At 40.4% G+C, this 17,855-nt stretch overlaps 1 protein-coding gene across 1 annotated transcript in view; it reads left to right on the forward strand.

Moving 5' to 3' along the window:
- Nucleotides 1-16,353, forward strand: part of LOC143029279 (L-fucono-1,5-lactonase-like) — a 22,334-nt gene extending 5,981 nt beyond the window's left edge. The window contains exons 2-7 of the mRNA XM_076192008.1: nt 3,381-3,539; nt 8,796-8,872; nt 10,466-10,638; nt 12,528-12,689; nt 13,252-13,318; nt 16,057-16,353. Coding sequence (XP_076048123.1) covers nt 3,381-3,539; nt 8,796-8,872; nt 10,466-10,638; nt 12,528-12,689; nt 13,252-13,318; nt 16,057-16,242 — 824 coding nt within the window. The 3' untranslated portion in view covers nt 16,243-16,353. The remainder of the gene's footprint in view (nt 1-3,380; nt 3,540-8,795; nt 8,873-10,465; nt 10,639-12,527; nt 12,690-13,251; nt 13,319-16,056) is intronic.
- The last annotated feature ends 1,502 nt before the right edge of the window (nt 16,354-17,855 follow it).

The raw sequence follows: 17,855 nt of genomic DNA on the forward strand, positions 1-17,855 counted from the left end.
CCACTATGCGAAGGAAAAGGGGGTATTTGTAGTTGGTAAAGTGTATTTTAGGAAAGAGGGTACGCAAACAAAGTTTTCGTAGTAAGGTAGATATACACGGAAATTATGGCAAAAGATAAGGATTTTTTTTTTTTTTTTTTTTTTTGAGCCGTATGGCAGGGCTGACAAAGACGTTGTGGGATGTGTTTCGGATATATAGGATAAAAGTGTGTTGAGACTGGTCAAAAGATTTTACGTGAGAAGCTGAGCTTGTGACAGGGAATGGAAGAGTTAGGGTGGAGGTTAATTGTAGTGCAAAGGAAGCAATTAAATGTGTGGGGAATGAAAAGCGTCGGAATGAAGTGTGGCATAGGTACAAGATGAATATCTGTCGAGCAGGGAAGGGAGACGGAAAGAAGTAGGTGTGCATGGGGTATTGTAAATGGATTAACATTTGATGCGGCCAGAAAGGACTTCTTGTTTTGTAAATTAAAGAGGAGATGAGCCGGAAGGGCCGCCATGTAATAAAGAAGTGACGCTAAACCAGTTTGGGATGTCTTGCCTTGCTATGGATGTGCTGTGTCTTGCTGCATTGCTTCTGAAGGTGAAGGGCAGGTTTATACCTTGACTCACCCAAGGGCGTTTTGTTATACGAGAAGGAATTATTACCATTGTTATTAATACTATTAGATGCTCGCTAGCCGAGCGGGTTAGAGTGTCGAAACCTGCGGCAGAGGTCGAAAGGACGGCAGTTAGAACCCTGCCGCCAGCGAGTTGCACCAAGGGCACGGTTCATTAAATTCCACGCTACAAAGCCCTTTGTTAGGGGCACCGTCCTAGCCTCCTGATGGGTTGGGGGGGGGGAGGAGTTCGCGACATTAACCCGAATATCATTATCAATGTTATTGTATCATAATCATCAGAATTTTAATTGTTTAGGGTCACATATAGTAGGGAGTGGAGGAGTGGGGAGGTAAATTATAGTGTTGTGTTGTTGTTCTTGTTACTGTAATAAACGCCATGAAAAAATAGTCTTCCCAGGTGGCAGCATGCCAAACAAACGAATGCAGCCCTTATTGTCCCACGGTTGTCTGTGTGTGTGTGACAGCTTGCCAACAACTGGGGCCATTTCTCCCACGAAGACGTCAACACAAGATGCAACAACTCTTGACCAACATTTCATTCTGGCTGTCGCTTGAAGCCTCTTTGTGGCTGAAGGGCCACAAAGACGTCTCAAATAAAATCATGCTGTCCGAGTTCGCTACACTACGAACTGGTACTCCAACTCTCGTGGGCAAGGAGTTGTATGTGTGCGTGTGTGTGTGATGGCACAGCATTACCCATATATCGATATGAGCTCTGAGCTTTCATTCAAGAGGGTAATAGCAGTCGATCACGAATCCAACATGTGACCCAAGACCATGGTGGCGCTTCTCGGAACAAATGTGAAGCATATCATGCTGAAGATGTTGGGAACACTGCTAAACCTATTTCAACCCTGACCATTCCTTTGCCTACCAGTATCATTCCTGGGTGTCCTGTCTTGCATATTGCTGGTGACTGTTACCAAGCAAGTTTATTCACCTGAATAATCTATATATGGTTCTCCGAGGCTGACGTCGAGGACGTCTGATAGGACATCTCCCCACCATTTGTCCTCAAGTCCCAATAACATCCACACTTCTATCCAGAGGTGCTGACACTCGGTCTCTTTCTGAACCAGGCCCAAGATCTGTATCAGCTTCCACTCTTTCCTCCATTTTCTCACATAAGGAGAACTGACAATCGGCGACTGTTCCCATCTTCCTCTTAACAGTCAACGTAGAATCACTTTCCTTCTTACACGGTACAGACAGCAACCTAACGTTTCTCTGTGAAGATGTCTATAGAATGGTCCAAGGACCTTTGCTGACACGGATCTATTCGTCCACCTACAGAAAGCTCATGTCTATTTCGGCAGATTCATCGTGGAGGTGGGTGGGTTGTCTTTCTAAGTAGATTGTCTTATTTCTGCTAGGACATTCAGCCGAAGGAAACCCGCTCTCTCTCTCTCTCTCTCGCTCTCGCTCTCTCTTTCCATCTCTCTCTCCCTCTCTCTCTCTCTCTCTCTCTCTCTCTCTCTCTCTCTCTCTCTCTCTCTCTCTCTCTCTCTCTCTCTGTCTCTTTCTCTCTTCCTCTCTCTCTCTCTCTCTCTCCCCCCTCTCTCTCTTTATTGTTTACTTATTTATTGTTATTACGTTTTGTGTGTCTTTGGTGTCATTGCTTCTCTTCGCTGCCGCTATATTCACCAGTGATATCATTTCCGGTCATGACTTTATCGTTCTTTGACTCGTAGTAGAGTTTAATAAACAAATAGAAATAAATAAATAACACATGTGGTTGTACTAAAGATAATGTACGATATTTTACGGTTTTGAGGATATGCAGCGTCATAGCCGTATCCACTAGCCACATCAAATATCATCAAGCAGATCGTAATATCCAGCATTTCGTGTCCAATAAGATAATCTAGATTTATATACATCATATATGATAGAGATTCTTGGAAGGCTTTGCCTCTCGGTAAACTGCTGAATGAGAACAAGATACATTGCATACAACGGGATGTTTATGTCGTGAGCCAGGAGTGGTAAGATCTTATGTGGTTCTGTTGACGCTTCAGCCGTTGCGTCAATTTTACGTAATGAAAAAAAACGAATTCCTACTCAGCTTCGGAATAACAATGCCGTCGCGTCAATATTACGTAATAAAAATAACAGAAATAACAATAGAAATAAATAAAAACAAATTCTTACTCAGCATCAGGATTCCTACTAACGAATTAAAAGCTTGAAACGTGTTGACATACGTAGGACATACCATGCCTGCTGTCCATCCTGTTCATTCATTAAGACTTATGTTATAATTGACACTATAATTCTTCGAGTTGCTCGCTGTTACTTGTAGGTGTAGGTCGAGGATGCTGATGGTTCCAATCCTGTATATGACAGCGTGTATAGCAATGGAGATCATAGGAAGGATAGGCTATATTAAGTTCTCCTAAAAGAAAAATCGTAAGAAAACACCGTCATAGCCCCTTGTAAGAAGGGGTGACCATGTCGTAAATAAGTAAATAAATGAAAAATCGGCTTAACGTCGCAAACTCCCTCTATTAGGAGGCTAGGACGGTACTCCTTACAAAGGACTTTGAAGCCATGGAATCTAATGAACCATGCTCTAGGTCCAACTCGTTGGCGGCAGGATCCGAAATGCCGTCACCTCAACTTCCGCCACAAGCAGCGACGCTCTAACTCGTTTAGCCAGCCCAGCAAACAAATAAAAAATAAGATAAATTAATAAAAAATCAAAAAAATCAATGAGATGCCTTTGCATGCCTAATGATCGCTCTTTTTCTTCTGCAGACTTATGGAACCTAAAACGTTTCAAGTATGATTGGCCCACCCCAGACATGGCCATCTACAAGGACTTCAATGCCGAAGACCTCAAGCGTCAGATCGAGAAAGGACCGGTCAAGGAGGTCATCTACGTCCAGTGCCTCAACAATTCTCCGGAAGAGACACGTAAGTGTTGTTAGCCTAGACCAGGTCCGGTTTTAAGCTTATTTGACCGATTTGATCAAATTGGGCCCCGCGCTTCAAGAGGACTCTGCAGTCTTGAGCAGAGAACAGTGTGATGGACTTCGTTTAAACTGTTAAAGAAATAAAATGCTGTAGCCCTTATCAACTGAGGGATTTGTCAGTGAACTCATGAATTTATTGTCCTTAACAAGCAGCGGCTTCGCCGCACCTGGCTACGCCAGGTTGGTTGAACTACGGCGCTTCACGCCCTGGGGCTCCGCCCCTTTCTTAACCCAATTGCTGATCACGGCTATGGTAAAAGTAAAGGTCTAAGAACCCGTCATTTGTAACCGACAAAGGTTTATTCGTTACGGGTTTGAATAACTCGTCCACGTCGCTAACCATACGTTTGTCCTCTTCTTTACACTCTGTTAGCAAATCCTTAGGGTGCATGCCTTCTCGTAACATCCTATCAGGCTTTAGTGTGCCCACCTTGTGGTACACCATACCCTTGATCTTGTAACACATACATTTCTCTGCTGCATTCTCCAGCTTATCGGAGGTTGAGAACGACGTTAATGAGAACATCAAATTGAACCCGGCGATGTTGTCGAGGAACCTTTTAGATAGCTCAGACGACCCGTCGAACAGTGACTTTAGCTAACCGCTCTTTATAGTTGACAGTTCTTTCACATCAACTTGCCCGTCAGAGCAACAAATGTAAGGGTTCTCTTTCTTCCACAGAAGAGCCTGGCACATCTTGCATCTGTGTTCTCCTATTGACTTTAGCCGATGAGCCGTCACCTTGCCATCTGTTTCTCTTAGACCCCCAACTAAGTCAGAAACGGAGGTGTTCTTCTCGCCTTTACTGCGATGCTTAACGCCCCTAACCCCTCTAATCTCACCTTGTGTCATTCTTGTCTTGTGTCATTCTCGTCCAATTCAGACTCCTTCCCTAGCTTGATTGCGGTTGCTACCCTTCTCTTACTTTTCACACTACGCCTGTACTCTTGTTTCAGTCTCTCCTTTTCTGCCCTTTTCTCTGTCTTCTGTTTCTTTTTCTTTGCCTTTTCTTCATTAGCCAGCCGTTTCTTCTCACGGATAGCGCGTTTTAGAAGCCTTTTCTCTTCCGCTGCCTGTTTCTTTGTCTTCATGGTGCTCCGGCTGTCCTCTGCTGGTCCGAGAGCGGCACGCGAAACAGCTTCCTTTTTCACCTCACTCTTACGCTTAATAGCAGTCTTTACACTTCCAACAGCGTATTTGTTGCGAACAGTGGTTCTTTTTTACGCCCTGTATAGCCTGTCTAGGAAATGCATCTGAAAGTTCCTGTGATCGGATTTTGCGCCATGTTTAACGAAATTCTTGTACCCTGAGAAGTAATGTCGCATGAACGCCTCTGAGTCGCTGTCGGATATGGCTTCATCGGAACACCCCAACCCGTCAAACATGGCGTCGTCATATTCAAATTCTTTATCGTTCTCTAGGGTTGCCTTGAAAGCAATCACCTTTGGAACTCCTGTATAAACGCTTTCACGTTAAACATTTTGACGTCTGTATACAAACCAGGGATTCTTTTTACTATACTCGTCTCTAAGTCTGGCCGCTAACGCTTTGTCCTCTTTAAAATCCTTCTTGGACACACCCTTGGTGGTTGTTAACCACTTCCACATGTGCCTCCATCTTCGCTGCTTAGCAGTGTTGTTTCCTGCCATCGCAGTAGTTGAAAATTCACAATATGTCTTACTTGCATCATCCTGGTGCATCATAAAAATACCCTTACGGGGTGTTACCAAAACACCACCATGACCGAGGCAATTTAGAGATATTTTTTATTTCATTTTTTTTTATCTTTATACTTATATTGATCGTGTTATCTCAATTTTTAGGAAACATGTTTTCGATTAAACTACTGGCTTTGTCTACCTAGCCAAAAATATTTGGCAAGACTGGCATACTACATAGAAATAGAATATCGATATCAAATTTTCGTAGCGTTGAGGCACTGCTATCCATTTTCTCACTGGGCCCCGCAATTCCTGGTATTGACCCTGCCAAAACGTTTAAGACGCAAAGCAAGAGAATGTCTGGGTGTGTCTTAACAAGGGAAGGGTTCGAAAAAAAGGTTGGAGATAGGTATTTTAATTAAAGTCGTTTGAATGAGCAGATACCAAAAGAAATAGTGTGTGAGGATGGAACCTTTATTAGCATGACGTTTCGTTTATCGTGTACTTGATAAAACCAAATGTCGAATTAATAAAAGTTCCGTTCTTACACGGTGTTTCTTTTGATAGACTTTGATAGACTCGTAGGGAACTGCCAACTGCATACGATAAGAACACACATACACACACACACTCGGTGGCGCGGTTGGAAGAGTCCCAGACTGTCACTACGGTGGTCCGGGTTCGAATCCTACCCAGGGTTGAAAATAATTTCGGTATCGCTGCGCTTCGAGTAGATACTCCAACTCTTGTGGACGAGGAGTTCGGTGTGTGTGTGCGTGTAAGGTCATAGCATTACCCATAGATCGGTCATACGATCTCTGAGCTCTCTTCCGAGAGGGAAATAGCTGTCGATCACGAGTCCAACACGTGATCCAAAGACCAAAGGTGAATCACACACACACACATTGTTTTTACATTTGAATACGAATTAAAATTAAATTTGATAATATGATCACCAGTGTGTATCAAAACGATTCGTATGATAGTTTATCCGATTCTTCATCCCGAGTCTTTGGTCTAACACAATATCTGTCAATATCAAGAAGTTTCTTCCTCCTTACAAAGGATTACAAAGGAGCATGCCGACAGGAGACCTTTTGGTCCATAACTAGGTCGAATGCAAAAAAAAAAAAAAATGATGATAAATAAATAAATAGGTAAAGTTAAATGATAAACAAAAAAGGTAGATAGTAAATAATAACAAATTGACAGATAAATGATAATAAATGATAAAGGAAATAGTAATAAACACAGACAATTGATAACAAACAAATAAATAAATAAATAAATGATAAATTGCAGACATTACAGCATCTCGCTTAGGTGATGTAGCGCATCCATCCTTACTCCATCCTCACTCATCCCTCACCCATTTATTTTTCTCTCATTTTAGCTTCCTGTGGATGAAGAGTCATCCTTCTCCACAGCTCACTACTTGGGTCAGAAACAATACAGCAAGGCACAGCACATCCACTGCATGGCCGATTCACTTACACGGCGACCATCCTCGTCACCTCATGCAAAAATAGAAAAGACGAGAAATTCCTTCAGACCGCGTCAATTTATAGTCCATTCACAACCATTCTCCGCTCACGCCTATCTCTTGCCTTCTTCCTTCCTCACTCAACTGACGTTCCCATTTTATTCAAAGTCGTCTTCACCCCATCCGAAATGTGATAAAGTTATTTAATTTTCGTACGTATTTCACGGCCGCAAGAAGTACTGTTTGGAAACGGAAGAATCAAGGAAAGCGACGAAGAAAAGTGCACGAGAAAATGTTTGGTAAAGGGTGCCAGACAGAGAGGCCATTAGGCACTGTCAACAAAGGAAAATACTTTGATCTTAACGTACGCATTGCCCCACCAAAATAATATTGATGATAGTAACAATGATAATGATAATAGTAGTAGTAATAATAATAATGAAAATGATGATAATAATATTATGATAATAATAATAATAATTGTAATAACAATAATGATAACAAACGTACTCGGTGGCGTATGGCCCAAGAGCGAAAGAACTTCAGAATTGAAATTGGTAATTCCTGGTCCATACATGTTGATACAATGTAACCCCGGGTGATCAATTTTGATCAATCCAACCTAATATTTAGCTACACTTGACCTCTTTTTTTTTTTTTTTTTTTTTCTTTTTTTTTTTTACGGGACCTAATGTTTGACAATAGTGAGAACATAAGAATAAGGGGAAACTGCAAGAGACCATGAGGTCTACACTTGGTAGTTTCATGGTCATTACCGCCTATCATTCCTATCCATAAATTTATCTAATCTTATCTTAAAACAATAGTTTCAGTACTCACTACTTGGTTACTGAATCTTTTACATTTATTAACCACTCTGTTGGTAAATATTTTTTTTTTTCTATTTCCTTAATCTATCCAATCCATATCCATTACTACGTGTTATCCCTATATACTAATAGAGGTTTAAGTATTGCATGTATGTGTTTTTAATCTACATATTTATAAAGAGTCTCAGAAAAAAAAACAATGAAAAGTAGAATGTACGGTGATCATATTCAGAGTACGGTCCTATTCACACTAGCGGTTTCAACCGCAGCAGTTCACTTACATTGTAAGTCAGTAGAGGCGTTCACACTTAACCACACATTTTTTTCTTTGACTTTGCGGTACCGCCGCGGTTTCCGCGTGGTTCAAACCGCTAGTGTGAACAGGGTCTAAAGTTTGGCGTACGGAATTAGTTTACTGCAAAAATAAGCTAATTTATTGCGATGTCTCCCTTTATCAGATAAGAATATCACAAGACTGGATGAACTTTGGAATCCGGCTGTACACATTACTAAAGGAAATAGGCAAGGACCTGTTTACCAATAGAGAGGTTATCGAATGGATTAGACTTAGTAACCACGTACTGAGTGCTGACATGGAACTCCCTAGTGTAGGCTTTATGGTCTCTTGCAGTCTCCCCCAATTCCTACGTCCTTATTCACTTAACTACTGACATAGTGTGTCATCTGTTACCTATACTGTCTTCATACATTTTCGCTTTGAATGTCTGTGAGTTTCAGCGAAATAAGGCAGGAGAGGTAAGCAACCTTCAGAAGTCGACTTTATATAAGAATTAAGGTAAAAAGGAAAACAAGTAGGTGTGGGATGGGTAAAGGTAAGGTGCTTGCCCTGCCTGGCTACTTTCCTTATCAGGGTGGGAAGGCCTTTTGGTATATGTATTTACATATGTTTAATCCTCAGTGGTTTAAGTTAACTTTTCCTCATCTGCCCACTATCCACCGTAACTGACGCCCAGATGACTACACATCAGACTTTCCACTTCCATCCCATCACTAGCGGTCTCACATTCGCTTAGTGTGGGTTCAAATCCCGAATGTTACCTGCTCCCAACAGCCCACAAAGCATATGGGACAAAGATAATGGCTTCGTCCGCAGCTACGCTTCTTCTGGCAGATTCCAATGATTCAATTGGATTTCGTCCAAGGTTGGAGTGTAACCGTAGCTCTACCTTCACAAGCGGTGATCGTATTTCTTCCTCTGCAGGTTGGGTTGCGGGCCTGGCTAAGGAATTTCCCTTCATCAAGGGCATTATAGCAGGGCTTGACCCGTCATCACGAAAGGTAAGGGTTGACTTAGAAAAGTGTGTTTAAAGTCGAGAATGGAATGCTGATACATGGTAAACAGACCCTTACGACACAAAACACAGAATAGGCCTGACCGCAGATTCAAACTACCCTAGATGCAACCACCACGCAGAAGACATAGATCACCTCATACGACAATGCCCTACATTAACAATCCCCAGACAACAACACAATATATCTTCCCTGAGTGACTTATGGTCCCGTCCAGAGGCTGTTGCCGGTTACTTGAAGGACGCGGGTCTTCTACAAGAGAAACCAAGGGCAACGGACTGATTGACTGAAGGTACGGTTATCCTAGTCAACGGATGGGTTGGATTCCGAGCCTAAGGATGGCTTTCATCCAACGCTGAAGGATTTGGGTTGGAATCCAATCCTAGGGATGCTCAACACAATACCGTTGTAGTTCACACCTCGGAAGAGATGTGGACTACAACAGGGAAAGAAAGCGAAAATATATGTTAATAGTATTCATATTTACGACATATTTATATATATATATATATATATATATATATATATATACAACCTATTTAGTAAAAAGAGATCAATTATTCAATAGCATAAGATTATCTTGAAATAGAAAATAGATGTTGTGTAATGTATATTGTGGGAATAATCACTCGACTAATGCTGTATGTAAACATTGCATTTTTTTTTTTTTTTTTTTTGCGCGCGCGTGAAAATTCTTCTCACTATTTGCTTGGTATCTACACTTTTTGCCGTGATGGAGTGGAATATTGAAGATATCCGTGTTCTAATAGAGAACATACGACCACTAGAGGCGCTTTGGGATGTGAAGCATCCCGACTATATTAAGAAATAATGATAATATTATCTCTTTCACTGAGTCTGCCCTTCAATTATAATTTTCTATGGATGACAAATGTCTTCTGCCTAGTGCTCGATAATCTATGTGTGTGTGTTTGTGTGTATAAGAAATGCAAACATTGTCAAAAATGCATTTATAGAGAGATCGCAAGTCGTTCAAAGTTATTTAGGATAAGATATTTGAGAAAGTGGCAGATGCATTGGCTCTGTCAATTAGAGTTCCTTGTTCTGGATAGAGGGTGGGGCTTGCTATAGCTCCGTTTACGTGATTGGTGGGAATTTCTCTACACGGTAAGGCTGGGCTTACGTGAAACCCCATATCATAGGATGAACGAATGCTAAAGTTGAGCTTCAAGCTTTTCGTCGACTAGTGTAACCCTACCTTGACAGACACAAAACTCACCTCGTTCTTGGTAGACATCTTAGATCATCTGGAGCGTTTCAAAGAATGAGAGATTCCCATATGGGATGAAGTATCGGGACCTAGTTATGGACCAAAAGGTCTCCTGTCGGTATACTCTTCCGTTGTAATCCTTTATAAGAAGTAAATTACAGACTTAACCTGTTAGATCTCTTTTTTTGACTCCTTAATAGTGAACAAAGGATATTCATTAATTTAGTTAAACTTTAGGTTTAAGTCTGGTGTAAGTGGTAAAAGAAATACTTCTAAGTTCTCAATACTTTAGGTCTAGCAGAACTAGCAACCCAGTAACGCATTGCATTTGTCTTTTTTCGAGATAGTTTGAGGAGGAACTGGTGGCCCTCAAGAAGGAATGTCCGCAGCTTGTTGGAGTTCGCTTCATTTTGGAGTTTTACGTGATCCCAGAGGCCAAGAAGTACTTGACTTCGCCCGAGTTCATTCAAGGACTTAGGGTGCTGGCCAAGCATGATCTTACCTTCGATCTCCTCCTCAGGTGCGTTCGAGTATCGTCTCGTTTTCTTGGTCCTTTGTAGGAACTTTCTCTTTTTCCCATACCACCTCTTTTGGATGGGCGATATATATATATATATATATATATATATATATATATATATATATATATATATATATATATATATATTATATATATATATATATATATATATATATATATATATAAGGGCATAAATTAATTCGTGTTTCACAGCATGGTTTCTCCAAGGGTAAGTCATGTGTGACTAATCTTCTATCCTTTTACACTAAGGTATATAAGGCGGCAGACAACAATGAAAATTACGATGTTATTTACCTTGACTTTAGCAAAGCGTTCGACAAAGTGCCACACCAGAGACTACTAAATAAAATCAAAGCCCATGGCATAGGAGGAAAAGTGTTAGAATGGATTAGAGCTTGGATTAGTAACAGAAAACAGCGGGTCACCATAAATGGAATAAAATCTAGGTGGGGCAATGTTACTAGCGGGGTCCCCCAGGGCTCGGTTTTAGGTCCCTTGTTGTTCATTATGTATACAAACGACTTAGACGAAGGGTTAAATAGTGATGTTAGTAAGTTTGCGGACGACACTAAAATAGGACGCCTAATTAGGTCAGGAGATGACGCCCAGATTCTGCAGGATGACCTGTATAAGCTGTTAACATGGTCGGTGAAATGGCAAATGAACTTCAATATCTCTAAGTGTAGCGTGTTAAACGTAGGGCTACACAACCCCGAAAATAGATACAACTTAGATAACACGTTTTTAGAAAAATCTGAGTGCGAGAGGGACTTGGGAGTTCTGGTGAGTCCGGACCTTAAAACCAGGAAGCAGTGTATTAGCGCCAGAAATAAAGCTAACAGTGCATTAGGCTTCATTGCTAGGACGGTAACGAATAGAAGTGCAGAGGTAATTATTAAACTCTATCTAGCGATAGTTAGACCCATCCTTGACTATGCGGTACAGTTTTGGTCTCCGTCCTACAGAATGGACGTAAATTCACTAGAATCAGTACAGAGAAGAATGACCAAAATGATACAAGGACTCGGAAATTTGCCTTACGAAGAGAGGCTTAGGCACCTAAACTTACACTCTCTGGAAAGACGCAGAGTGCGGGGTGATCTAATAGAAGTGTTCAAGTGGATCAAAGGCTTTAACAAGGGTGATGCAAACAAGGTCATCATTATAAAACAACAGGGCAGGACTCGCAGTAATGGGTATAAACTGGACAAATTTAGATTTAAGAAGGAAATAGGCAAGAATTGGTTTACTAATAGGGTGGTCGATGAATGGAATAAACTTAGTAACCATGTAGTAAGCGCTGAAACTATCAGTTGTTTTAAAAAACGATTAGACAACTTTATGGATGGGGATGACAGGTGGTGATGGATACGGAGTTGCCTAGTGTAGGCCTTATGGTCTTTTGCAGTCTCCTTTATTTCTTATGTTCTTATATATATATTTGTACAACACTGAATGGGTCCCAGTGATTAGAGATACATTTTAACAACCACAGTGCACTTTAATTCTAAACCACCAAAGGCCGAAATCCAGAAATTTAAATGCGGTACTGCCAAGGACTCGAACCCAGCATCCACATGATAAGTGCCGAAGTAACTTACCAACTAGGCTATCAAGAGAGATATAAGTAGAGCGCAACTTTTCTTATATATTTGTGTGTATATATATATATATATATATATATATATATGTATATATATACATATATATATATACATATATATATATACATACATATATATATACATATATATATATATATATATATATATATATATATATATATTTCTAGTCTTGAAATATGTATTTTTTGAACAATACACGACTGCAATTTTCGTTCTCCCACAATGCCTCTTCTTCTTGGGCAGACCACCTATCATGGAAGCTGCCTTGGTTGCCGCAAAAGCCGTCCCAGAGGTTCGAATGGTAGTTGACCATTTGGCCAAGCCGATGATCAAGGAGGGTCTCATTGATCCCTGGAAGAACCGACTCGAAGCTATGGCCCGCTGCCCGAACCTGTACTGCAAACTGTAAGATTTCCCAAGTCATATTTGTGTTTCGTAAAAAAAGTAATCAATCAAATAAATTTATGATAATAATAATATTAGAAGTAGTAATAATAATAATTATAATGATAACGATAGTTATAATGATAATAATGATAATAATAATAATAATAATAATAATAATAATAATAATAATAATAATAATAACAATAATAAATTTAGTAATAAGTACCGTGTGTTTGTTATGCTCATACGCTGGGGGCGTTTTTCTGCGCAGCGTGTTTGTACTTTATAATTTGAGCATAATTTGATATGTCTCTACAGGTACGTTGCCATCTTGTATTATGTACGTGTTAAGCATGTGATGTATATCAAGTGTCTGTGTTACGCATATTGCATTGTATATTCCATAAATTATGTGGTGTCCGCATGTTGACATGAAGATGTGACGCAGATAAAATCTTTCCCGTGAAAGATTCGACGTAGTAATAAAATCATCAGCATCATATTCAGCCAAAGAGGGGGTAATATGACATCATCAGTTTCCATCTAACGAACTCTTGAGACCCGTTTGGTTTGTTTCCAGGTCTGGTTTGGTCAACGAGGCTGAACGCAAGTTCTGGAGGGCCAGCGATTTTATTCCTTACGTTGAGGTGAGTTATTTAAGCAAAAAGAAAAAAAAAGTAATAATAATAAATAGATAAATGAATGAATAAATAAAACTCCATGTTGGGACAGAGACTTTATTATTGTGGCGTTTGGATTGTTGCAGTTACATTATGTAAGTGATTCAACCTTTCTCCCGTTACGTACCCAGAGTCATCAGACCCAAGGTAAAACGAATACTACAAGGTACGTTAGCGGGGGGGGGGGGGATTGAGGGAGAGCCAGAAAACCTCTCCACTTCGCTGGTAGATGATGACGTCAACGGAAATACCGAGACCAGGGTTCCGCGGGTCGAGAGCTGTCAGTCACTCACACACCCGTGTGTGAAGCGAAGCTCCATCTTCTGATTAAAGGGGTAGCTAAGGTAGACAAATAACATATAAAAATTCCAACATTTTGTATAGTGCAGAAGTACAATGCCGTTAGACTGAAAGGTGATAAAAATACACATTTCTTTTCACTACCCAAAGATAAAGAACTTAGAAAGAAATGGATTGAATTATGTGGCACACACAATACTCGGTCATCTGGATATGTATGCAGCCGTCATTTTGAAAGTAACTATTTATTAGCAACATTTCCTGAAATTTTCATTCAATTGCAAATAAACAGACTAAAGAATCCGGTTAAAACATAACTGAGCTTGGTGGAGATAAAGGTCTACATATAAAATCCACGCTTGACATGTCATCCCATCTAATAACTCGTCATATTAATATAATCCACCTAATGTGGCATGGAAAACATTTTTATAACTTTTCTGGCGGTCATATCTCAGATACTGATAATTTGAGGATAAGAAAGTGATACTGAGTAATTTCAGTACTATGAACATCATAGTGTAATTTTAAAGTCTACCATACATACAGATGGTTTTCTTTAAAGTTTACATTTTCCCTCCACCTCTCACTCTTCCCCTCTGGATTTCTTATGACGTCACGGTGGAGGTGCGCGGAGGGGGGGGGGTGCTCAACAACATACCTTATAGTATTCGTTTTACCTTGATTAGACCATCGACCTGTACCCCCATTAACCTGACACAGCATAAAGAATGGTAATACATTAATACTAATTAGATATACAATGGTACCGCAATGGATATCAAATGATTCAGATTGTCAAAACTTTATTCATAATTTAAGCATTAACACAAAAAACAATGTACAGTGATACTACACATGCAAGAGTGAAACAGTAGTTAATTTAGCTAGTCATCAGTCCCACGAACATGAGGTTGAAAACCCATGAAATATGCAATGGGAAGAAATAAGGTGAGGGGGCATTTGTCCTCTGATGATGGACAAAATTATGAGAGGAAAAATGGTGTGGAGGGCAACTAGGAATAGCTTTCCAGTATTTTGTTTGCAGTTGGAAGCAATGCACAAGCCATTACACCTGTTAGGCAAGTGCAAATCCCTTACTCCCGCCACCCACCTCTCAGTGTATCGAGAAGTTCCTAAATTACGCCCACTCATGGGGTTACACCACTTCCTTGTAATAGTTTATCTAAATTGCTACAAAAAATAAACTTTATCATGACATTAGTATTGCAACATAATGATTTCAACGACATACTGCTCTAGGCCATGCTCACACTAGCGGTTTGAACAGCACCTGAAACCGCAGCAGTACCGCATAGTCAAAGAAAAACTGCGCGGTTCTGTGTGAACGCCATCATTGGCTTACACAGTTATTGAACCGCCGCGGTTCAAACCGTTAGTGTGATCAGGGCCGCATGTTAAGGGTTAGAATGGAGCATGCGTACTAAGCCTACATGAGAGAAGATTATGTTCTTTCTTTGTCTCTCACCACCCACTCCTCTCTATATCTTGAGATCTTTAGTTCTATGGGCCACTACTGAAAGGCGTAAAACTTGATCCTATCAAACACACCACGAAGTTAGATTTACTCAAACTGTTCTGGAAATACCCTTGTGCTTTATTGATATCCTAAGAACACACACACACACACACACACACACAACTAATGATATATAAGTGGATTTATTCTTGCGATGGTTGATGGAACATGCATTTTCTTTAGATGCTGAAATGCAGCTCGTAATTGGTGTAAAACCATAAAGAATTTGTCTTTTTTATTTATTCATCCATTTATTTTGATTTATTTGTTTATTTATTTCTTGGGGGTGAGGTTATGCCAAGGTGATTGAGCCTAAAGGCATTGGAAATCTGATCTACACAGAAAATTTAGTGATTTAAACAATTTATGATTTTATTCTGAACGAGATGCCCATTCCTCAAGGCGGCTTGACAAAGTGACTTGATAGACGAGTGTGGATTTTAGTTCACGCTTGTAGGGGCGTCCACGGGATTTTTTCTTTTCTTTTCTTTTTTTGGGGGGCATGAATATACATATATGGTTAATAGTACAGGGTTATATCAAAGTATTTCAAATTGGGCGCATAGACATATATTTACATTATCTACAAGAGTTACATTTTGACTTTCATCAGTCATAACCTGATATTCTATGAATTAAAGAATTAACGAAACTATACATGACGACTGGCAGTTTCAAACACGCCCGGGATTTCCCGGGGGGGGGGAACTAAACCCCCCCCCCCCCTTGATCCCCCCTCCCCTCCCCTCCGGACGTTCCTGTAAGCTTATCATGAACAACAATACTATTATCCTTACGAGCTAAACGTTCTGTTTTAAGATAGATTCAGAACAATCTTCACAACTCTTTTTGCCTTTCCCCGCAGCATGCTGTATCCGTCTTCGGACCCGACCGAGTCATGTTCGGATCGGATTGGCCCGTTTGCGAGGAGCAAGGAGCCGACCACAAGCGGGTTCTCGAAATCCTGGCGACCATCCTTCGACCAAAGCTCTCGGATGAAGAAATGCACAAGGTCTTCAGCGCCAACGCCAAGAAGTTCTACAAAATATGATTTGGCGTTCCGCTGTCTTGAATGTTTCCAGTAGCTGTTCAGGAACTGAAAATGTGTTGTTGTCATCGTTGTTGTCGCTAATCATCGTAGATATTAAAATCATCCCATGCATACTCGTTTGATTGACCAAAACCAGTTTTGTCCGACGTTTCCATTTGCGGCCTCCACTGATGTTGGCAGTACAGTTACCAAACACCATCTATACCAGGGGTTCTCAACATATATTCTCATGCTCCACACTCATGTTTTGCTGTTTCCAAGTCTTTTAGATCACTTCAACACTGAATATAATCACTAAGTATCCACTAAGTGCCACTAGTTTTCGTTGTTGTTGTTTTTTTTGTCTCACTTATGAAACTGTTTGGTTCCCTATTGGTTCATGACCCACAGCTTGAGAACCACTGAGCTATACTTTCACTGTCTACATCAGTAAAGAGCCTAAATGCCGCCCCCGCCCCCATCAACACTTCCCATCTCCACCATTCCTTACAACCTGTTTTAGCTATCGGCTTGCGAAATAATCAGACTGATTAAAAAAGATATATTCAATGTCCCTATTGCAGAAAGAATAAGGGAAAATATTTCACATTCTGTTGATTCTAACGCAAAATTCGTATATTACGATAAAATATTCAGGCTCCTTTGACCTTTTTATATTTATTTTGTATGCCTTGTGGGCGGTATGTTCAGACTAGAATTGCCGCCCCTCTAAATGTGGTGCCTCAGGGCATATGCCCCCCTCCCCCCCATGTGAGGGCCCTGCATCAGTGCTTCCCAAACTAGTTCGGGCGAACTCCCCCCCCCCCCTTAAGAGAGGAGTGAGGAGGATATATGATGGGGCGTGTGAAGTCATCTGTTCCAAAAATAATAACAATGAAATCATTCTTAGAACAAGTATTTGCCTTTACAACGTACAAATTATTCCATCAGTACCCCATCCCGTTTTCTATTAATACATAAGTGAAAATATAGAAATATTATTTCATATAAATAAATAAAAAGGTGAGTGGGGGGCGTCATATAAGATAGTTTAGGAACCATTTGTCTATATAGTAACGTCTTGTTAGGAAACAAGAAAAAGGCTGTGTTTACACCAAGCGAATCGATTCAATTCATGAAGAATCAACACTGGTTCGCCACACTAGTTTCAATGTAACTGTTTACACCAGGCGAATCAATTGACTCGATTCGCCTGGTGTAAACGGTTACATTGAAACTAGTGTGGCGAATCAACACGATTCATGAATCGTGTTGATTCTTCATGAATTGAATCGATTCGATTCACTTGGTGTAAACGCAGCCTAAGGATGAAAGTAACCCGGGATCATCTACGACTAGTTAAAGGTTAGACGTAGCCCAGGTACAAAGATAAACAAGACCAAACAACGTGAATCCCAAAAATGCATACGATACTTCATACCGGGTTAGCTCAAACGGTCAGAGTTAAAAGAAAACAAACAAAATTCATCTCGATTAAGATACATTGTGTAATCATGAATTATTACAACAAATGTGGCATGGCAATTTTAACTGTAACATGTTGGATTCCCCGTCTTGCGGATCCCTGTTTGATAAACACCTCTACTGGTCGAACGAATGTCGATAAAATGGCT

This window comes from Oratosquilla oratoria, chromosome 10 (genome assembly GCF_046742065.1).
Source record: "Oratosquilla oratoria isolate Oo_2021 chromosome 10, ASM4674206v1, whole genome shotgun sequence".
Classification (NCBI taxonomy): domain Eukaryota; kingdom Metazoa; phylum Arthropoda; class Malacostraca; order Stomatopoda; family Squillidae; genus Oratosquilla; species Oratosquilla oratoria.